Source organism: Geospiza fortis, unplaced genomic scaffold (genome assembly GCF_000277835.1).
Source record: "Geospiza fortis unplaced genomic scaffold, GeoFor_1.0 scaffold174, whole genome shotgun sequence".
Taxonomy (NCBI): Eukaryota; Metazoa; Chordata; class Aves; order Passeriformes; family Thraupidae; genus Geospiza; species Geospiza fortis.
In genome coordinates, this window is record NW_005054480.1 from 235,548 (window position 1) to 259,650 (window position 24,103).

General features: G+C 43.7%; 1 protein-coding gene across 1 annotated transcript in view; it reads left to right on the top strand.

Moving 5' to 3' along the window:
* Positions 1–5,379, top strand: part of ADAMTS12 (ADAM metallopeptidase with thrombospondin type 1 motif 12) — a 144,731-nt gene extending 139,352 nt beyond the window's left edge. The window contains exon 25 of the mRNA XM_031063069.1: positions 1,604–5,379. Within this exon, the coding sequence (XP_030918929.1) occupies positions 1,604–1,812 (209 nt within the window). The 3' untranslated portion in view covers positions 1,813–5,379. The remainder of the gene's footprint in view (positions 1–1,603) is intronic.
* The last annotated feature ends 18,724 nt before the right edge of the window (positions 5,380–24,103 follow it).

Below are 24,103 nucleotides of genomic sequence, written 5' to 3' on the forward strand. Positions count from 1 at the left end.
GAATGCCAGAGGTTGGAGCTTTCCTGAGATTCATTTCCATGATAGTCCTCCAGCATTTCCAGCTGATGTATATTAGGACTATTAAAAGTTCTCCATGTCGTGCCTTTTTATTTAAACTTTCATTAATATGTTGCAATGCTTTTTGATACTGTGGTGTTGTCTGCTTCCGCCCTCTCCTGTGGCAGCAAGTTCACAAAATCATGGAATCATCAAGGCTGAAAGAGACCCTTAAGACTGTCCAGTCCAACCATCCACCCAGCTGTGCCACTGTAACCCCTGAACCACTCAAACACATCACCCAGTGTCAGATCCAGATGCCTCTTGAACACCTCCAGGAATGGTGACTCCACCACCTTCCTGAGCAGCCTGTTCAATGCCTGACCACCCTAACAGTGAAAAAATGTTTTCTAAAGCTAATCTGAGCCTCCCCTGTCTCAGCTTGAGGCCATTTCCTCTTGTTCTCTCACTGTAGGTGTGGTAAGATAGACTGACCCCCACCTCACTGCAGCCTCCTTTCAGGTAGCTGTACAGGCCTGTAGTCCCCTGGATCATCCTTCTGACCCTCCCAGAGATGGGCATTACATTTGCTGTTTTCCAGTCAGGTGGAACTTCTCCAGTTAGCCAGGACTGCTGGTAGGAGATCGAGAGTGGTTTGGCAAGTTCTCTCACCAGTTTCCTCATTACTCTGGGGTAGGTCCCGTCTGGACCAATAGACTTGTGAGTGTCTTAATTGGCAAAGCATGTCCTTAACCATCTCCTCCTGGGTTATGGAAGCTTCTTTCTGCTTCCCACCCCTAACTTCCAGCTCCGGGGGCTGGATATCTTGAGGACAGACATTCTAAAGGTTCACAGCCTGGTGTGAAAAAAACTGCTTTGATCTGTTTTAAATTGCCTTTATACAAGTTTTCATTGAGTTTCTCCCATTGCAGTGTTGAGGGATTTGCTGGAGAACAGCCTTGCTAATATACCATCTTCCTTCTTTTGCACACCTTGCCTTCTCACAGCTGAGAACCTCCAGTTTCTAATATCTGGCTAAATCTGGCCCATCTCAGTTCCTTAGAGCTGCCACAGACCTGTCACCACGGTGGTACAGACAGCAGCAGTCCCTGCCATGTTCTGATGCTGCAGGAATCAAAGCATAGCCAAGCTGAACGTGCAGTTGCATGTGCATTGTCTGCACTCTTCTGCCTGCCCTGGCTGGCTGTGCAGCACCCTGGCAGCCCATGATGCTCATCTTAGGGGCAGTCACAAGAATGCAACAGTACCAAATTCAAATCAGTGTTGCCAGGCTTTCTCTGGCAGTCCTTGTCAGCAGAAAAGTTGAAGTGGGAAACATAGATCAGCTGTGTCTGCCACAGAAGTAAAATCTCACTGAACAGTCATGAGTGTTGTGTTTTCCAAAACAGAAGGTCATGTGTTCACTAAAAGATCCTAGAATTTCAGTGGGAGGTAAAGCTGACCCATAATACAAGGGAAGAGAAAGCCACCACAAATAAGACCCTTAACAGACATGACTGTCTGGCATAGAGCAGTTCAAAATTCTAGAAATATGGGGAGTGTGTCAGCAAAATACAGCTAATTCTTGTCATCTTCTTCACTACAGGGCTGCCCTGCAGCAAAGACCAGCTGTCAGTTCACTTCTGCCAGAGGCTGAAAAGCATTGGCAAGTGCTTGCTGCCATCAATACAGACTCAGTGCTGCTTCACCTGTAGTCAGGCCCAAATTCGGAACAAAGCAAGATATGGGCATCAGCATAAAGGCTTCAAACAACAAAATTACACTAAATCTAGAAGAAAACCACCTCAAAACTAAGAAAACAACAACCAAGCAGCTTGGCACTAGCTGTTTTATTCTTGTTTCCTTGAATAGAGCTTCTGTATACAAGTTTTACGTTCCTTATTTTTTTTCTGAACCATCCAGCATAAATTGAAATCTGTGATCAAAACTGGGAAAGCACATCACCTAGGGTTATCAGTCATAATTTACTGCTTCCATTTTTTCTCTGTAATAGTCCAAAATTTATAATGTAAATTTCAGTGTACCAGCAGCTAGTACTACTTAGGCATGCATAGACACTAGAAACAGGCTTGCAAGAATTTTCTGATTTTTTGTGATGAATGTTTAACTTGTTCTTCCATCTCTTTTCCAAAACCCACTTGAAACACCAGTACTGCTTACTCAAGAGTGCTTAGTGAAGGTGGCCCTTGGGGCAACAGACACATACCTGTGCCATGGGCCAGTTCTCTTTATAGTCTCTTGCCTTTCCTTTTTAGGAATCAAGGTGAAGTGGGCAATGTTTCTCTAAATTCATTGCTCACTTAATAAACTTAAAAGCAGAGTTTTGTAATATCTGATTATGATAGGCAGGATGAATTGAAACTTGTGTTTTCAGGAGAAAAAAAAAATCTTTGCTTAGTACTTGACTGAACCTCTAAAGGATACCTCAGCCATAATCTGTTCTTGACAGTTTTCTTTTGCTACAAATGTCTTGCTTTAACCTGAAAAGCCCATAAAATGTGGGGTGTTAAGTTCCCAAATATGTTTTAAGCAGCATTTCTTGGTACCACAAAAGCCAAGACATCTGCACCTGCTACCTTAACAGTCATAGAATAATTTAGGTTGGAAAAGACCTTTAAGATCAACAGTTCCAACCTCTAACCCAGTGCTGCCAGGTCCACCACTAAACCACACCCCTAAGTGCCATATCTATGTGGTTTTTTACACATTTAAGGGAAAATCCAGCAATGTCTTTTAGACAGTTTTATACATTCCATCTGATAGAATAATTTCAGTATAAAGAAAAATTTGATTTTGCAGATCTTTTTGCTAGACAGGCAGTAACATTCTTATGTATCATCTGTAGTTCCTCTCCATTTGAAATTAACTATCCAAGGCCATTTGAAATTAGATAAGGCAACCAGCTCAAGGCTATTGCCAGTCTCTGTAGCTGCAGGTATTCAGACACAAATGATACATGTCAGCAGCACATAAAAAGCTGTCAGGAAATTGATAGAGCATAAAGGTTGTACCAACTTGTTCTGCAGCAAAAATTTAACCTCAGAACTTACCCTTTGGAAGGGGTGTTGTTCTCTTTCTCTTGACTTCTCACTTCCATCAGTTTTATGTTAGTGGTCAGCTCCATTTAGTTCAAGAGTGTTAAAGGTGCTGAATAGAGGAGCCAGGAACCCTCACTGTAATGCTTTCTACTCTTTACAGCATGAAGAGTAAAGGAGTCAGTGAGAAAGCAAAAGACTTCTAAGCTGATGTAGGTAAGGACAATTGGAAGTTGAGTCTTTTGCATTTAAAAAGTGAAATCTTTCTCTTCTTTGACAAATTAAAAAGAAAGGAAAGAGCAGTGAGCTGGCCCAGCTAAACAGTTTTGCTAATTTCGTGTTAACTTATGTGATGGAATTCAGCTTTACAGACTTAAACCTTTCCTGCAGCTTCAAATGTGGCATGCAGGCATTTCAGCTGGAAATTACCCGTACTACATTTTGAAATCAATTTTACACCATCAGCGTAAAGGCCAACCAGCAACTGGAATCTCTGTAATTCACACAGATGTTCAGTGGCAGAGCTGTCATGCCATCCAGTGTCTCCTGGTAGAGCATAAGCCCACGTTCACAAGAGCACTCTGCCACCTCACTCACAGCAGACTTTTCCCACAGTGTAAATCCATAATCATGGTGGAGCTGAGGGCTCCTGGGACAGCAGCCTGAGGCCCAGAGTAGTGTCTGCATACCTCGGGCCTCAGGCATGAGGGCACCCCTAGTCAAGTAGCATATCTGTTTTGCTAGTGAAAAAAATGCCAAAACAAACTTCAGAGAACCAAGACCAGACTTTTTGAACAAAGCTGGGCATTTTGAAAAGAGCTAAACAAGAGCAGACATTTAGATTCCTTTGGAATTCAGTAAGATTTAAACACCTTGGTTCTTCTGGCTTTTCTGAAAATCTCAGATTTGCATCCTATTTACTATGCAATTTCAGATTGTAGTACAGGGAAATGCACATTTTATGCAGTATATGGTGAGTCACATAGTTGTGAATCCAAGTGTCACTGTGGTTACAGAACTGTGACTAGGAGTAGCTTTTTTTCTAGACAGACTTTATGAAAGTTAATAGAAGTATTTCAACCTGGCTATAATGTATTAACCTAGTGATGGCCACGAGTCAAGTTGTCATTTTCAAAGGTTTGTGTCCTTTGGCTAAGGACTTACTTCTTCACTTGAAGTCTCTGGGAGTTCAAAATATGCAGCATGGTAAGGTTAGATTTATTTACCTCTGTGATGGCAATATAACCCCAGTTTTAGGTGCTGATAAAACAAAATCCACTGTTAAAAGTGTGGTGCTAGGGTAACAGACATGGGGATGACTTTCAATGGTGCATGTGTGTGCATGCACACACTCTTACAGTAATATATGTCTGTGGTGTTGCTGGCCAATGCCAGACATGATGCTTTTTAAGTTTCACAGTTTGCTTCTCTCCTTCTGGGGACCCTTTGAGCAATAGAACCCTGGGCAGTTCTTGCTCCTCTGGACACAGAAGTATTGAATCATGCAGGAGCAGAGGGGTTGTGCCTGATGCAGGAAGGATTTGGGCAGGGCTCGGGCTGAGGCTGTGGGGTGTAGAGCAGCTCCCTGACAGCCAGACAGCCTGGCTGGTGGGCAGTGCAGGTGCTCCGCACATTCCCAAAAGCTTTCTGTAGGATTTGGGTGGGACGAAGTTCCGGGTCAGATTACTCTGTGCACAGAGGTACCTGCATAACATTTTCCCCACAGAGGTCAGCAGAAGGAGGCCACCAGGTATCTGGGCTAATGCGAAAGGAGCTGACTGAGTGGATGTGGTGCAGGTTGGAGGAAAATCCCTACAGGAGTTGTCCTTTCCAGTGCTCCTTAGGGCTAGTATGGAGTTAAACCATTTCTGCCTCCATTGTTTTCTTCAGGGAGCTGTTATTTCATTTGAAATGAATAAAAAGTGAATAAATTATATTATGGGTATTAGTCAGAATAATCATTCTACCCAGGGAAATGCAGTCATTACTGTTTCTCAGCTTAAAACTTTAGGAAAAATACTGTGACAACATGAACTGTTTAACAGAGCAGTGCCACTGCTATTATGACACAACTGTTCTTAAGTAAAGGTGGATTTATGATCTGAACCCAGATGGTCATTAGTCTCAAAACTGAATTGAATACTAACTGCAGAGGTGTATTATCATTTTATTATTGTATTAGCCTGAGACACATCAGCTTCAACAGATTGCTCAGGAAAAATGTGTATTTGTCACATTCACAGCTTGTTCTAACATTTCAAGGTTTAAAAAGCAAACTATGATAACATATTTGTTTCAAGCTTCAATAAATGGCATTGCATATGTTTGATGTCTCTGGTGTTTTGTGTTTCCAGTGCAAGAAGATTTGTACAATGGAATTTCCAGGAAAAAAAGAAAACTTTAAAAATATATTTTTTATGTCAGAGGTCCTCTTCACTGAGTTGTTTTGGTGCTTGATACTCCAGCATAAAAAAGATCATTACAATGGGTGAGGGGGAAAAGCAGAAGAATATGGCGTTAAGTAAAAATATTAAAAGGATTCGTTATTTCCCATGAAATATAGGAAATCTTACCACTTCTAGTGGTTAAGCAGATATGTCTTAAATTTTTGGCAGCGAGTGAGAGTGTCTGTTGTGTCTATTGAATAGTTGTATATAATATTATCATGCCCCTTGCCCCCCACCCTGAATCTTCTCAACACTCGAGTTTTTCAGTCCTGCTGCTGCTTATGCCCAGGAGCTTGCTCAGACCAGCCCTGATTCTTGACGTGCTGCCAAGGAGCACAGTTAGGCTCGGGCAGAGAGCACCCTCAGTTCTCACTCTGTCCCCAGACTCCACCCCCGGCATCCCTGCATGGGCTCAGCCTCACAACACCCTGTGGAAGTCGCAGGAATTTCCTCCTTCTTGCTTTGGAGAGTCCAGCCCATGGGGCAGCACCCTGCACAGGTGCTCTGAGGGAGAGGGTTGAGCTGATCTGAGGAGGGAGTGGAAGCTCCCTCTGCTTTCCCAGGTCCCTTTACACGTTCCTGGAGGAGCCAGGGCTCAGCACAGCCTGGCGAGCAGATCCTGTGGTTCTGCACAGCTCACAGCATCCCCGTGGCTCGGCCCAGCAGCACTGCCACAAATGGATGTGGGGGTTTAGGTAAGTCCTTGCCTTTTGCCCAGGCCTCTAGCTGTGTAAAAAGCAGGCAGTGGCTTTATTGGGGTGGCCAGCACCCCAAAACCCACTCTCATTTGCCTTAACAATGACTGATCTCCACTATTATAGAATGGATTATTTATTTAATAGACACAAAGCTAACAGACATAAGACTTAAACCAAACTAATACTACACAGGAATAAGGACAAAAAGAGACTACTAGTAAGTATATACAGTGTGAGGTTAACCTATCAATGTTTCAGCCAGTGAAGAAGTAATATAAGTTAGGATTCAATATATCTTCCCATCCAACTGTTGGTGGAGCAAACATCAAGATCCTTTCCCTCAATCCCCAGGGAAGTAACCATGCATCCAAACTCTGTGGAGAGGTCTCTCACACTTTCAGGGTGTGTATGTAGGGGCCTTCTGCCTCTGGGATAACTTGTTTGTCATTCATAGTTTGTAAAACAGGGTCTCTTGGTCCAGAATATTTCCTTTATCTCTTCCCACATCAGCTCTCCACACTAAGATGTTGATTCTTAGTTGGGGCCGGAGCCCTTTTGGTGCCAGATGCCCCCTTGTTGAGCCTTTCAGGCCAGGTTATCTCTTTATGCACCAACTCTCTGGTGAGGAGGTGGAGGTGTGGACATCCTGCCACGAGCACCCACCAAAGGAACTGCCTGTTGGCTGTCCACATCAGCTTGAAATTGAACCAGCATGGTGACAGGATGAGGTAAGAGGAGGGGATTTCAGTTGGGGTGCTCCAGACAGAGGAGCTTGATGCAGCAGAACTGATAGTTTAATTTTGTGGATATAGAAATACAATACATTGCAGACTTAAGAAGGAGAAATTTCAGCCTTGCTGAATATCCTATCCTTGTATTCAGAGGGTATTAAATTCCTATCCTTGTATTCATGTATTCTCATGTTCCCTGGAAAACAGGAGTTGGTGCCAGACACCTCTTGGATTGGCTGATCTGACTGTGTTTCAGAATGGTGATTAGTAAGAAACCGGGTTTATTGCTGCTGCCCAGCACAGCAGCCTCCCTAGCTCTCATTCCATCAGTAGAACATGGGGAGCTCACATGAGGTGAGCTCATTTCTGCCACCACTTATTTCTACCACTGATTGATCCCAACCTCCTCTTTTGTCTTGGTGAACAAATGCAGATACCTCCAGCACACTCACAGGAGCAAAACCTGGGATGTGGCAACCAAGGAGTACAAGTTTCTCCTACAGATGCAGTGGTTACAGCTGTAGGAGTGAAAAATACAGCAGGGAATGAAAACCACAGGACCCTCAGAGTGGCCACCACAGTCTGTAAGCTCTGTCAGGGTTTTTAAAGGAGTCTCTGGAAACCAAGGAACTGCTAAATAACCAAGTTGATGCCAACTTGGTATCACAAACTAATAAAAAAGAAAATATCAAGATTCTTGAAGGCTTCTTTTAATTCACTGTTAGCATTATGAGTCGTCAAGTTATCATTCGCTAGATAAAAGGTAAAGATTTGAGACAGAGGAAAATATTTTCCTGGTGGGATGTTTTGGAAGGCAGTCTTTTGCTATATCTCTGGAGTTACCTCTATGTCTGTCATGTTCAAAGCAGGTGAGATGGTCTGGATTTGGTGATTCAGTGTCTTCAACCAGAAGCTGACACATCAGAGAATGAATTGTAGAATCACAGGATGGTTTGGGTTGGAAGAAACCTTAAAGATGATCTAGTTTCAGCACCCTGCTATGGCCAGGGATACCTTCCACTAGACCAGGTTGCTCAAAGCCCCATGCAGCCGGGCCTTGAGCACTGTCAGGGAGGGGGCACCCACAGCTTCTCTGGGCAACCTGTGCCAGTGCCTCACCACCCTCACAGGGAAGAATTTCTTCCTAATATCTAATCTAAACCTACCTTTTATCAGTTTGAAGCCATTCCCCCTTGTCCTGTCACTAGATGCTTTTACAAATAGTCTCTCTCCATTGTTCTTGTCGGCTCTCTTCAGGTACTGGAAGGCCACAATTAGGTCACCCCAAATCCTTTTCTTTTCCAGACCGAGAAATCCCAGCTTTCTCAGCCTTTCCTCACAATGTAGGTGCTCCATCCCTCTGATCACCTTGGTGCCTCCTCTGGGCTGACTCCAGCAGGTCCCTGTCCCTCCTGTGCTGGGAGCCCAGGGCTGGATGCAGTGCTCCAGGTGGGTCTCAGCAGAGCAGAGCAGAGGGGCAGAATCCCCTCCCTGCCCTGCTGCCCACGGGGCTCTGGATGCAGCCCAGGACACGTTTGGCTCTCTGGGCTGTGAGTGCCATGGCGGATCAAGTGCACCCATCTCACCCACCAGTCTGGGCAGAGGGCACTGCAGTTTACTCTGGTGCTGGTGATAAGGAAAGCTCCCCCTTGCAACACTGTCATAGCTGAGTGATGGCAAATGTGGCACTAATGGGAAACTGCCATAAGGAAAACTCCAGGGTGAGGGAAGCTGATCAATGAACTATCAGAGAGGGAATGTTTTATTGCAACCCCATCAGGACTCACTGTGAACAGAAATGCAGTGAACCTTCAAGCTCCCCACATGCTTATTTATACAGATGGCAGTCATGGAGACACTGTGTTTCCTGTTTATTCTCCTGTATCTGTTATCTGTTTCATACAATAGCTGAACTAAAGAAGCTTGACATTTAATTACCACTGTGTTCACTTGGAAGTATATTTCCTTGTTGCTTGGCTCTGGAAGTAAAAATATTGTCAGGTTATAACAAATGGGAGCATGAATCAGACTCATAATGAACAGTGCTGGCTGATAAAATCACTGTCCTGTGCTGCAGTGCCTGTCTGAAGGCTAATGAATGGTGGTCTTTTTCAAGTTCTTTTCTGTGTGACACTGTCACTAGTCCCAGCCTTCATGGTAGTCATTGCGAGTCACTGGAGTACCACACTCGCTGGAAGACAAGTGAGATTTTTTGTCCCCTAGCAGTTGTGGATGTAGAAGTGACTGATTTCACCCTCCTGCCCATCTGATGAGATGTTCAGCCTGGCTGGTGTCAGCTTCACAGCCCTATAAAGTTGAAGTTTTGCTGTAAATCTAGACTGAGCACCCACAGGCTCCAGCATGAGGCAGGAGTTTGCTTTCAGCAGACATCCCTCTTGTCAGCAAGTGCTCCCTGTGTGCCACCTGGCAGCTGGCAGCTCCCTGTTGCTCCTGGGTCACTTCATTTCTGTTCCTGCCTCTCTTCCAAGTTTGTGTTCAGGCAAGGAGGCAGAGGGGATGTTGCAGCTGCCAGATCCTGCTGTAGTTAATGGGAGCAAGAACGTGTCGTGGCAATTATTGTTGTTACATGATCAGCAAATTTCAGATTTTGGCTGAAGCTTCCTGCTGGCACCCTCTGCCCTCCCACAGGGGTGGCCTGGCTGAGCAGGGTACCCCCGTTTACGTGAGGACCCTGCTGGGAGCAGGCAGTGCTGGCTTGTGCGAGGGTGCTGGGGCTCTGGATCCATGGCTGCTCTGCCTTTCCAACACCCACTCGGGCTCAGCATCAGTCTGCTTGACCTGCAGTCACCCTCCAAATGGGAAATGTGTGTTTCATGCCTTGTTGGACTCATGGTATCCCAAAGATTAGCGAGATGGAGAACACAAAAACCTTCTCTACCAAGCTCAACAAATCTTTTGAGCAACCCATATCTCAGGGTTCACTGACTGCTGTTGTAACAACCCTGTGAGGAGGTAAGAAGTGCCACTAATACATTGGAAACTTTGTTCAGGGAGCTTTTATTCTGGTTCTGTGATTGACATGGCCATGACCTTTATTGGGTTTGAAACTGCAGAAAGGTAACCAAAACTGGAGTTGGAATTTTCCATCCAATATAGTCCCCCTTACCCTTGGAAAAGAATATGTCTGTGTAAATGGGAAGTGGCAGTGGGAACAAACTGTGCTAGAAAGTTTACTTTCTGAAAAGTAGAGTATTGTAGTGTTTGAAACCTTTCTTGCATTGATTCAGGTTTCATGAATAATCATGAACAATGTCAAAACTGATAGGTCCAATATTTCTGAAATTACATGTTCTTTTTGAGAGTGTTCGCCAGTGCCCTTCACAGGACAGAAACTTTTGGGTAGTTTGCCTACCAGCTGCCACATCCTTGGAGTTCACATTTGGATGAGTGAGTGCCTTCATTGCAGTTTTGTGCAGGATGCTGGAGGGGACCCTCTCCTGTCTTTCCTCTTGGCAGAATTTTCCAGCATATAGTGACAATTATGACAGCACAAACAGCATAATATCTTGACCATAGATGATCTCTTTGGGATTTTTGTTTAAATATATAATCAATCCACTGAGGAAGAAAGTGTTATTCAGAAAAGCTATTTGTTTCCTGGTGGCCAGATTTATTATGCTGGTTTCATACAGGAAATCTAGTGGGCTCAGAGCTGAAAGCTTTTGGTTTCCCTGGATGTATTTTAGTGGCCAACAGTTGTGAGAAGCTGGTGCTGAATTGGCTTCACAGTTACCAAGAGTCCCCAGACAGATTTAAAGAGTCTGACTGACTCCCACTGTTTGTGCACACACACATGGGGCTCTTAGGTGTTTGAGCCTGAAGACCTTTCATAGCAAAAGCAATAAAATAAATCTCTGAAGGGAGAACACTGTGTGTCCTCTGTAATGGCCCATGACATCTGTCCCTCCTGAATGAGAGCTGCCTGCTGAGATGAAGATATGCACTATATGGAGTGCCAAACCCACTGTAAATTAGAGCTACAAGGGCAAAAGGTTTCTTTCTTCCCTCTCATTATCTTTATTTATTCAGGGAATGACTGTAAATATTTAGCCCTAGATTAGTGAATTAAGGTTGCTGGTAAGAGGACTGTTGTGTCCTTAACAGTACTTGTTCTGATCAAAGGAAATCTATGTTCTTAGTTTGAGCTATGTGGAGGTTGTGTCCTGGTGAAAGCAGCACATTTTGTGTGCTCGTGAGCTGGGCTGTTCAGATGACATGTTTCATTTAGGGAGAGAGATGGATTTTGAGAGATGAATTTGGTCTGTTAGATGGATATGAAAGTGGTTGGATAGTAATATCCAGAGGGTGGAGGTCAACACCTTTGAGCCCCAAAGGACATCAGCGACAAGTGGGATACAAAGAGGCCCTTACTGGGACCAGTGTTATATCTTCATTAATGGCATAGACAAAGGGATCAAGTGCACCCGCACCAAGTTTGCAGGTGACACCAAGCTGAGGTGGTTTGACACACCTGAAGGACAGGATGCCATCCAGAGAGACCCAGACAAGCTCAAGAAGCAGGCTCATGGGAACATCATGAGGTTTAACAAGGCCAGGTGCTGGTGCTGCACCTGGGCTGGAACAACCCCTGGTACCAGCACAGGCTGGGCATGACCAGCCCCAGAGCAGCCCTGCCCAGAAGGGCTTGGGGGTGCTGTGGGTGAGAGGCTGCACATGGCCCAGCCATGGCACTCACAGCCCAGAGAGCCAAACGTGTCCTGGGCTGCATCCAGAGCCTGTGGGCAGCAGGGCAGGGAGGGGATTCTGCCCCTCTGCTCTGCTCTGCTGAGACCCACCTGGAGCACTGCATCCAGCCCTGGGCTCCCAGCACACCCTGCTGAAGTCAGCCCAGAGCAGAGACACAAAAATGGTCACAGGACTGCAGCACCTGTCCAAGCCAGACTGGATGGGACTCTGAGTAACCTGGTCTAGTGGAAGGTGTCCCTGCCCATGGCAGGGGGTTGAAAAAAAATTATTAACTTTCTTCCAACCCAAACCATTCTGTGACTGACTCTGTCCATTCCATGATATTGATTTTTCAAGCTTTCTGCTTTTTGCTAGCTGCCATTTTTGTACCTTCTTCTTCCAAACTCAGGACTGTGTTCTTTCTTTTCAGGCCAGGAATAGGTGCAACTTCCATTAGAAATCTATTTCACAGAGGGGTGCTTGCAAACTTTGGTCATCTCTCTCTTCTGTTAAATGAGATAAATACACTGAGTTTCTTTAGGCCTATTCCATGCACTTTAATTTTTCTGCTCTCGTTGAAAGCTTAAAAATGTAATTTCGAAGTGCAGATGCACAAACTTGCAAATCTGAATTTGTCACTGCACACAACATTGGTATTCTGTTACTTTTTCAGCCTCAAATTTTAGTTATTACACCTTTTCCATTACATTATAAACACAAAGTCAGATGGTAGTTTGTGATAACTATGATGCTATTTTGCAGTGTCACAAACTTCAGCATATAGCCCCCCCTCATATATGACCTCTCATCTTTCCTTTTCCTTTCTTTATGAAAGCAGATTTTTAAGTTCCACTGAATTCAGCAAGTGACCCAGTTCACCCTAGCCAATCAATCTTCCTCATTGACTGTCTTGCCAATTTTCGTCTCATCTGAAAATATTCTCTGCATTGATTTTCTTTTTTCTTCCAGATCGCCAATAAAGATATTTAATGGCAGAAATATCTTTCTATAGGAATAAAAGGTTTAGGTTGACATTTCCCCTTTATTTTTATGATGAATTCTGAATTTGTTTGTGTTGGACATAGTGGTAGTTTTTGTTATCAAAATATCTCACAGGAAAAATAAAAATTTTTCACAGATGTCTTTTGCGTTATCTAACCCAGCTTATCTGCTGGAGGGAAGCTGTATGAGGACTCTGCTTACACTAGGTTGGAGAATCAAGCTAGCATAAGCCACAGCCTTTGTCTTACTGAAATTTCAGCCTCAAGGCACACTCAACATGCTCAACAACAGCTTTGAAATGTCTTTGATGTCAGATTTCTGTTAGCATAACCACTGAGACATCTTTGGGTCAGACGGATGGTTGCCATCTTAAATATCCAAAATGGGAAGGAAATAAAATAAAAGATTCCTACAGATCTATTGGAGGACATGCTTCTCTGTGCCTTTTGGCACCTCTAGCTATGCATTTGAAATCATAGGAATTTTGAAAACTCGAGCAGCTGCTGTTCCATCCAGCTACAGAGTAGATCAGAACAGCAAGACTCCTGGAATTTGCTACAGCAGAGAAAATACCTGGCTTCTCTTCACAGTGATGGCTGATATGCTGACTGTAAAGCTTCAGCCTACAAATGTTCTTAGGCCATTCCCTAGGTTGACATTCCCTGCCAGGAGCTTGCAGGTCCAGTGTTTACAGCTGGATGAGGCCTGGCTATGAAAAAAGGGGTTTGTGATGTGATGGGTCCTGGGTTTGAAGATCTTCCTGAGCCAATACTTCTGTGTGCCTGAAGACTGGATCAGCAGAGGAAACTGCAATAGAAGACGGGGTGGTCCAGGCTCATGTTGGAAAAGATGTGTCCCAACCCCACCGTGCTACCTTGGTGTCAATATTAATCCAGAGCCTTCCTGCTCTTCCCCAGTGACCATTAGCTGGCCATGGCTCCTACAGAGTAAAACAAATTAAGGAAGGGAAACTGTCAAGGGACCTGTCTGTCCTTATTACTGCACTAATTGAGCCAAATACCTGTGTAGCTGAAGCCAGGAGCAGAGCTGATTATGATCCAGGGAGACTATTCTAGCTCAGAAACAGATTAGAAAGGGAAGTATTTTGTTTTATTTGCAGCTAGTTTGGCGCAAAAAGAAAGCAACTTGCAGTTCTGGGAGATAGTGAGCAGTTCCAGGTGAGACAGATCTTGTTATGAATCCAGGTGCTCTCTGGATCTGCTTGCCTGTGTTGTGCTAAGCAGTGATCTCTCCAGGTGGATCCCAAAAGCCCAGCCACAGGCCTATGGTCAGGCAAAATGTCCATGGAAAGCTCCAAAGCAGTGGTTGCCACTGGTGACTGATAAAATGAAGTCAAAACATGTGCAGTTTTCGTAAAAGAAGGTTTTTTCACTATCTCAGTGAAGGACTTGCCACTTTCCCCTTGTGACACCACTGTATGAGCTTGTGAATAAGGAATAATTTGCCTCTGAAGTGACTACTTTGGGAACACTTACCTTTGATGATCTAGGCTCTGAGCCATTTTATGACTAAAAATGCCTCTTTCTATACAAAATAATATATTTTTTCAAATGTCAATGGTACCTAGCTTGTAAAATAACAGCTGAACTCAGAATGTCTAGACAGTTCAAAACTAGCTGTTCAGGAGATTTTTAATGAGTAAAAAGATATTTCACTGAAGATATTTTGTTCTACTATGAGATCAGAATTCATTTTAAAAACACGTATTATAGAATGAGTGACATCTTATTAGATTAAAAAAATAGTATCATAGCTATCATTTTCCTTTCATAGAAAAGATGGGGCAAACTTTTAATTCTCACTGAAATATTGATAAGCAATTAAAACCTTGACCTGTGTCTATTTGCTTGACCCTGTGTGCAGCCCCAGAAACTGCTGAGAAATAACACCTAACATGTTTATGAAATTAGGGTGCTAACTCCAATATCCTGTCTAATTTCCTTTCTGTGCCTACATTTCCCTGCCATAAATACTGGAGGGGTACTGCGTGGTAACTGATGAGCTGTGCTATCACCCGCTATTCCTCTTTGCTGCTGAATAGCTTCTGTATGTTACGTGGCACTGGATGTTATTTATTAACACATGCAATTCAAACCATGATTCATATGAAATTGCTATCTGTGACATCTGAAGACAGTCCTAAAATGATGTGCTGAACATGATTTCTACCTCAAGTACTAAGTCATGCTCCTTTGAAGAACAAGCTGAATAAAACTGCAATTCATAAGATTTTCAGCAGCGAGGTGCTTGCCCTTTCCCCATTTTTTAAATGAGGAATGAACTTAAAATTGCTTTACAACATTTTTTTTCCTTGAAATTCCATCTGTGTTCACACACACACAAAAACAAAAACAGCTTTGCAAAGCTTTGGATAATTTTGGATGAAATTTCAGGTGTTCAGCTAAATATGCCTTGGATGAAATTTGCATGACTGCGAGTTTCCAAGTTGAAAACTTCTGATAACAGTGCAGGGATCTTTTCTGAACAAGTGTCTGCATGTTTATCCTTTCCAGTCTCCAGCTCAGCTCCTCTAGCCACCTGCTGCTGATTCTATTTCCATCATACCTCGAACAGCATGTGTGATTTCTTCCTCACAGACTGACTTCATCATCTTTGTGACCCTTGAAGTGCTGCCTTCAGTACATCTCTGCTATTTCTGCTGGGGAGCCCCCACGTTGTGCAGCATCCCAGATGTGTCTCACCAGGCTGTGCAGAGGGGAAGGAGCCCCTCCCTGGCCTGCAGGCAGTGTCCTGCCCAGTGGAGCCCAGGATGCTGCTGGGCTGTGCTGCACGGGCCCATTGCTGGCTCATGCCCACCTTGTCCCCAGCTCCTTCTCAGCTTTCCAGTGAACTGGGCTCCAGCCCTTGCTGCACAGGGAGTGCAGGAATTTGCATTTCCCTGTGCCCAGCTGCCTGGGGTTCCTGTCAGCCCGTTTCTCGAGCCCTTTGAATGGTGGCACAACCCCCTGGTGTGGAGCCACTCCTCACAGTGTGAACGTGCTGTCCCATCATCCACGTCTCTGAAGAAGATGCTGAACAGAACTGGCCCCAGCATCAGCCTCAGGCACATCACCAGACACTGCCCTTTGCCCTTTTAGCCCTGTTAGTTCAGACACATCTCATACCCACTTACCTAGTCCATGCTTCACCCATTTGTCAATAGTGTGCTACAGAAGACAGTAGCAAAAGCCCTGCTAAAGCTGAGACAGACAGCAGGTGGGTGAATTCAAAACATTGATTTGCTTGACTGATGGCAGCTCCTCAGAGAGCCTAGAACAGTTAAAGATGCATTCACAAAAATCTCATTGCTGACAGCCCCCACAGCTGCAACTCAAAAGCAAAAGGTTGTCAAAAGCAAGAATGGACTAGGAACATACCCAGCAAGTTCAGCCCTTTTCAGAGTGTGAAACAAATAATGTCATGTCATAATACAGTCCTCAGTCTTCTCATTCTGCATTTACTGAAGGGTAACTGAGAGCCAAATGTTTTTTGCAACTGGAATGGAGAGAAAACCAGCCTATTTTGCACTGAGTCATGTCTGAGGATGAAAACTATTGGACTGCAATTGTTAAATGAGATTAATTTTTATTAAATCCCTGTGTGCTGCTATTGCACCTCATGATCCTTGCTGAGGGTGGTGATGCTGCCCTCCCTGCCCAGCACCTCCCCTCCACCAGCTCTTCCCTTCTCTCTCCCAGCAATGATTCTTGCCAAGTATAAATGCTTCTTTTTACAGTGCTGCAGAAATCCAACAATAATAAAGAGCTGTGGAGAGAAAAACCTCTCCACCTCCACCATGAAGACTGAAAACCATTTGAAGGAGGAAGGGAAAAAGTAAATTGCTATTTTTTTCCTTTTCAATAGGATTTTATGGATCTTTCTGCACACTCCAGAGCTGCGTAGAAACATCTTCATTGCTCACCTGACTTCTGCAGCAAAGGAGAAGGGGAAGGGGAAAAAAGAAAAGAAAAGAAAAGAAAAGAAAAGAAAAGAAAAGAAAAGAAAAGAAAAGAAAAGAAAAGAAAAGAAAAGAAAAGAAAAGAAAAGAAAAGAAAAGAAAAGAAAAGAAAAGAAAAGAAAAGAAAAGAAAAGAAAAGAAAAGAAAAGAAAAGAAAAGAAAAGAAAAGAAAAGAAAAGAAAAGAAAAGAAAAGAAAAGAAAAGAAAAGAAAAGAAAAGAAAAGAAAAGAAAAGAAAAGAAAAGAAAAGAAAAGAAAAGAAAAGAAAAGAAAAGAAAAGAAAAGAAAAGAAAAGAAAAGAAAAGAAAAGAAAAGAAAAGAAAAGAAAAGAAAAGAAAAGAAAAGAAAAGAAAAGAAAAGAAAAGAAAAGAAAAGAAAAGAAAAAGTGATGCTAGATCCAAAGCACCATGTACAGCAGGCTGAGTGAATTGGGAGTGGGAAAGAAAAGTCTCTGAGGTGACCCAGTTGTGTCATTACAGTAGCTAAAGGAAACCTTTTAGCTACTCTAGAGAGAGACTTTTACAAGAGTCCGGAAAAACAGGACAAAGAAGAATGGCTTCAAATTGATGGAGGGTAGATTTAGATTAGATATTAGGAAGAAAATCTTTGCTGGGAGGGTGGTAAGGCACTGGAACTGGTTGCTCAGAGAAACTGTGGATTTCCCAACCCTGGAGATGCTCAGTGCCAGGCTAGATGCTGCTCTGAGCAACATAGTCTGATGAAATGTGTCCCTGCCCATGTCAGTGTGACCTTTAAAGTCCCTTCCAGCCCAAGCCATTCTATAATTCTGATAAATTACTGGGGAGAGGGATTGAGCCCTTGTGAATGGCTCACACAGATCTTCCAGCCAACAAAATTGGTGCCTAAACAATGCAGAAGGTTACGTACAGTAATAATGCCAAAAAGGCTGCAAACCCTCAGCATACATTCATTTCCCTCTAGAATTGTGAGTGGTCGTGAAATGTGATGAAAAGTGCCTGCTTGGCAGGTGTGCCAGGGCTGAAGGCCCTGCTGGTGAACAGTGAGGAAAAAGTAATCAGTGAGTTAGATTTGGTTTTCCCCAGACTTTATTATCCATTACAGTTTCTGAAGAGAGCTCTCTCCTGAAGAACTGGACACCTTCTATTGATCAAAACAGTTTAGGGCACTGTTATTTTGAGCACTAAATCAATAATGAGCCTGATATACCATAAGTGAGAGTAGACCAGAGAAGGACAGATTGATTGATTGATTGATTTTTCCTTTTGCAGCTTCTGAAGCAGCACCTCTCTGGGCTCCCAGGGCTGCTCTCTGCAAATGGTGGGCAGCTGTTGGGCCAAACCAGCACCTGAAGTATGGGGGAAAAAAAAGGTGTCAAAAAGTTGAGGTGCCAGTGGTGCCATTGAAAAGAGGGAGTCACTGTCTCAAGACAAAAATAAAGCTATGCAGTGACTTGGAGAAGGGCTGTTCTTGCAGAATGACTGCAATTTGAACAGCAGAGAAGCTCCATCATTTTCAAAATGAAAAAAAGTTTTGAACATGTCTCTCTTCTCTTTCTGTGGCTGATAGTGGGATCCACTTGCCACTCCGATGTGAAAAACTGAGTCAGGGCATACTGGCAGCTGGTGACAGCGTGTGGTGCAAGAAACACCAATCCCAGTGTTGTGGCTGTTTGCAGTGCTGCAGACAGACTCTGCACAACTGCACACACACACAGGCATGGCTGCTCGTTCTTCTAACAAAAGGCATCTCATAAAAAATACTGCTTGGCTTGGCAGAGCAGACAGAGGAGGTGCAGTGTGGTGAGCCGAGCCCTGTTTGCCAAGCCTGAAGTTCTTCCAGGGCTGGGCAGGGTGACAGGGATTAAGTCAGCGCAGTGCTGTGCACTCCTGGTGCCCCCACATAATTAGATCACCATCACTTCAGAGCAGAGCCTGCTTCTGTACAGCTTTGAACAATGAGGTTTTGATCTTGTTGGGGTTCCTTGGCACCACATTAATACTATTTCATTAAACATATTATAAGATTTACTGCCACATCAGCAGGACAGTTCTTAAGAAAGCTGACCCTGTGATGAAGGGACAGAGCTGAGGATGGGAAATCGAAGCTTTAACCTGGTTTTCTGTTATAATTTTGAGTTGGACATTTATTCCTTCAACTGGCATAAATCCCTAGGTTGCACAGGTCGGCTGTCAGTGAACGAGGATTTTCAGAAATTCTCTTGAGATTGCTCTGGTACTATTGTGATATATTTTGTCTCTGTGATAGAGATAATTGAATTAAGTCCGTATTAACATGTTGAAAAGGTGGCTACACAACAAAGAGAATATAAATAACAGTCCATAACCAAATAGTGTTGTCACAAGGGCTTGAAGCTAAGAGTGAGCTGGCTGTCCAGCTGTGCTGGGGAGCAGGAAGGAGTTGCAGAGAGGACCCATCTGGCAGCTCGTGACACAAATGAGAGCAGAGGTGTCACTGCCCCTGTTTTGGGTTGACACATGCAGCTCAGCTTTGTACTGTCACCTCCTCTGTTATGTACGATGCCATCTGTGCTAGGAGAGTGGGAGAGCAGACACCCAGCACCCTGTGAGCCTGGCACAGGTATCTGTGCTTCCTGAGCAGCCCCCAATACAGCAAGCCTGTAAACACTGGTCTGAACAAGCGAGGTGGATTAACTCGGGGTGTGTGCTAACTGCACCAAGCTCAGCCTCTTGGCTGAGGCTCTGCTCCATAACTCTAAAGTATCAGGAGGACAGCATATTCTTCAGCACAGAGGAAGGGGAAAAGAGAGTTTTGGCCTTGGAGATATAATTCCTGACATATCCTTTTTGGTAGTAGAGGTGTTGTGGAGGAGGTTGTCCATTAGCCAGGGACTCTGGGTAAGAGCTGAAAAGGAAAATTGATTTTCAGAAGTTGCTCACTCAGCTCTGAGTCGGGGTATTGGAACAGCCTTCCTGGGCTCTCCTCACTTGCATCTTGGTTTTTTCAGGTATAATTCCTGCAGCAGTTTGACAAAGCCCTTTTGTGAATGGGAAAGTGAAGAGGAAAGCAAACTATGCAAACAGATGGCTTCTGAGAGCTTGGCTTTGTCTCTGTCTGGAGTCTTGCTTTGTGCTGCCTGCAAAGTGGCACGGAAATGTAAACAGGCAGGTAACAACTCTGCTTCTCCATTCCAGGTCTGAGTTTAAAAGCACTCCCTTGTTTGCTGTACCCAGCTGTCTCCCTCTTGTCTTGTCCTTCTCTCACACAATTCCTGGATCCTTTTCCTTCTCTCACTTCAGCTCAAGCTCAGTTGCCTCCTGTCTCCTGCCTCCTGTCTCCTGAAATATGCTTGTTGCAGTTTCCCAGTAGCAGCAGTGCTTTATCCTGGTTACAGCAAAGCTGGACAAGAATGCTGTCAGTGTTCTGACCTCCAGCAGGTTCTTCACTTACTGTGATGAGACATGCTGAAAATTAAATATGAAATGCATACTGATACCTCTCTCCATTCACAGTTTTATGGGTAGCACTATTTCTTAGCAAAACAATACTTGCTTTTCTTCAATGACCAGAAAGCAAAATAGCATTATTTGGTGTATCTTAATTCATATGCAGACCAATGTCACAATCTAGAACAGCTACTTTCTTCCCTTCAATTGGAAACACTCATAATCAGAGTGACAGCTTGCCATAAAGTCCCCCTGCATTATCTCCCATACATAAAGATGATTGAAATTATTTTATCAGTGGTTTATGATGCTGGTTCTGATGAGTTTGTTAATTACAGGATAAGAGACTATCCTGTGAACAGAGCAGTGCTTTGCAAAGCATGTTGTTGGGAACAAAAAACCATACACCAAAGTGTTGCACTGCTTTGCCAGATCTGCATGGAGCACCTTGAAAACGCAGGAGTTAGCTGCTGAGAGCTCAAGATTCACTAAAACAGAAATAGAAAAACTCTAGCTTTATATGCTGGTGGTGAGAAGAGAGCATCTCCTTCCTAAAAAATTATAAATGTGTTTGAAATCCCCAATAGGAGTCCCAGATCTCTTTGGCAGCACAGGCCCTGTTTTGTCTGTTTCCTTACTGTCCTCACTTTTCTCATGTCTTTTTCTGTACAGGAGATACCCTGAACTCTCAATATGCTCTTTGGTTGTTGGGGATTTGGGTTTGAACCTCTTCAGGCAGAGGAGGGAGCTGAATGAGGGAACGGCACATCTGGGACAGGGACGCAGTGTGTGACAAGCAGCAAGCTTCAAGATGAGTAAGACAGCTCCCCTACAATTTAGGTACTTCAGGGCCAGGCTGCAGCTGGTTGCAGAATTCCCATCTGTAAATCCAGGATGACACAAGTTAATGTATCTTGTGAGGAAATGCAGATTTGTTGTTTGATGGTCGTTTCTAGTCAGAGCTTGAAAGTCTTGTTCTGTGGGAAAAGTCTGACACTGAAAACAACCAAAACTAACTTGTCGCTGGAAAGTAAAGCCCAAACATTCTGAAATAATTCTTATTTCCACCCTGTGAACAATCTCAGAAAAATCTCTGTCAGGAAAAGATACAAATAGCTCCACCTGTTGATGCTGAGGAGTTAGTCAGAAAGGAGAAACTTGATAAAATGTATGTACAGTCAGTTCAGGGATGATCTGTTCAAAGACATAAAACGGTTTAAAAATCCTAAGGAAAGAAATATTTCTCCTACATAAACTCTGTATTTGATCTCTTTGTGCTATTACTATGATCTGAAGGTGTTTAAACTCCACTCTTCTGACTACACCTGTCCTGATGTGAGGAGCAGAACTCAGAATACTTATGTGTGATTTCATTTCCCATAGGTAAATGGAGTGTTTATGAAGAAATGTCATTGTGTGATTATTAAATCTCAGCTGACAATGGCTTCTTGGAAAGGTATGCTTAGCAATTGAACCCATTTTGACATTTCAGTGAGTGCACCAACAAAAGGTGTCTTTCCAAAAAATCAAATTCATTCAAAGCTGTTCCAGTGTGCAGCCCAACATCCTAGCAGATACTCAGGGAAAAGAGGTTTCACGTCCTTATGTGCCTGTATCCCAGTAAAGAAAAACACAGAGAAATTTTCCTTTTATTGCCAATGTGCTTCAGACAGGTTACAGTCTGTCCCTGAGGCATGCAATTGTAAAACCACACATCAAACATGATTAGATTGTCATTCTGCATCTAAGCTCCTGCAGAGTATTGAGTTAACCTGTGCTGATGTGGCCATATACACTCAGTGTACAAGGGTAAGTTCTCAATATTTCAAAAATGAAGAGTCATGCTTCAGGAATGCAATAAAATCAATCAAAGTCTGGTTTAAAAGCCGGCTTCTTCTTGTGATGGGTGGGTAGCAAAAGCTGTTCTAAGTGTCAGCCCCGAACTCTTCCAATCGAGTGAGATAAACCTTTCACACGGTGGGATGTTCTGACTCCAAGTAGCTTAATTGTACTTTACATCTGGATGCCAACAGGAAGAGCACAGCATGTCTTTGTTCCATGCTTTCTCATCTCATCTCTGCTTCTTTCCAGTTTCTCCTTGTCTTGTGGGGATCTCAGCAAGGCAATTCTAAAGGCTCTGGGGGAAGACAAGGTTGTCTCATGATGCATCTTTGTCATGATTAACTGGCATATAGAGATAGATAGATAGATAGATAGATAGATAGATAGATAGATAGATAGATAGATAGACAGATAGATAGATAGATTTGTTTTTTGTTTTTGTTTTGAGGGCTTTTTTTGGGTCCTTTTGGAGGTGTTTGTTTGTTTTTTAAATTATAATTTCTTTCTTTTTGGGATGCTGAAAATTTTAGGTTTGGTTGGTGGTGTTTTTCCCAGTTTTCACAGCTACCCTCTGTGCAACTCAGAGCATTTTTTTTGTTCGCAGAAGAACTTTATGATCCAGTTTGAAGGGTGTAGTTTTCAGAAGGATACAGATACCTGGTGTATTGAAACTAAACATGGAGCCCAGATGATTTACCCTTGATGTCTGAGAACACTACAAATTGTCCCTGGCTTCTCCAGTTGGTCTGAGCACATGTTCTTGCAGTGATTTATCAGAAATTATTAATGTATGCCTTGCTCCAGAGGCTACATGAAAAAAATTAAACAAAAAACTTTTGGTGGAGGTCCGAAAGTGTCTCATTCTGTGTGAGCATGCTCAGTCACAGTGGCTAACAAGGCATCAGCCACATTCAGGCAACTTTGAAAGAATATTCCTGTCCAAGGCAGACAGAAAGCACTAGTGTGTAGAAAAGCTGAATGATTTTGTCAATTCTCTTTAAGCACCAATCACTAAATTCTATCTTTTTTTAAAATAAGTGTAGCCTTTAGCAATTCTCAATTTCATCACATCACTTCATCATTGTCAGATTTGAGGGCCAATTGCTTAGATTTTTGCCAGAGATGACTGTGCAATTCAGAAATAATGGAGAAGGCAATAAGGAAATTACACAGATCAGGAGCTGAAGGCCTCAAATGAGTTTTCAAAGACCACTTAACCTTGGTCTAGTCTTACAAGGAAAAAGTCACTTAGTGAAACAATTCCCTTTTATCAAGGAGCCTATATGGACTGGGTTTGGATGCAGTGGGAAAAATGTGGTCAGGCAAGACTGACTGAGGAAAGGTGCCTACAGCAACAGTTTATCTCACAGCTCGGTTCTCCTCCTCTGCTTCTAGAGGAATTGATATGTGACTGAATCTAAATACTGCAACTGCATCAGACTGACCCAGTGGTGTAGTGGAGTAAGTATTATCATCCCAAGATATGTCAGGGAGCACCTTAGTGGAATTACCCTTCGTAGTAGCAGCATCCAGGTGGCTCTGCTCCAGAGGAAAATTTTTCAGGAAGTTTGCAGTACTGAGGAGCTACACAGAGCACTGAATCCTGGCACATCCTTGGATGATCTGTCAATAAGGTATCTTCCTTCTCTGCCATTCCATTCACTTTTTGCGTTTCAGCAGCTTTTGATGCTGTCTCTCACAGGGTCTGTCTGGACAAAATGTCCAGCCCACAGCTGGATAAACACATCCTGTGATGTGTGAGCAGTTGGCTCATGCGTGGGCCACAAAGGGTTGCAGTGACTGGGGTGACATCAGGCTGGTGACCTGTCACCAGTGGGGTTCCACAGGGCTCCATTCTCTCCCCTGTGGAACGCTTTCTAAACCTTTATAAACCCTTCAACACCTTTATAAATGATTTGGAAACAGGACTGGAACGAATGCTAAGCAAGTTCACAGATGATACAAAACTGGGAGGAGCTGTGGACTCCCTTGAGGGCAGAGAGGCCCTGGACAAATGAGAGGACTGGGCAATCACCAACTGCATGAAGCTCAACAAGGGGAAGGGCTGGACTCTGCACCTGGGCCAGGACAGCCCTGGATGAACAGACAGACTGGGAAGGAGATGCTGGAGAGCAGTGCCATGGAAAGGGACCTGGGGCTCTGGTCAGTGGTGAGCTGAACACGAGCCAGCAGTGCCCTGGCAGCCAGGAGGGCCAACCCTGTCCTGGGGGCATCAGG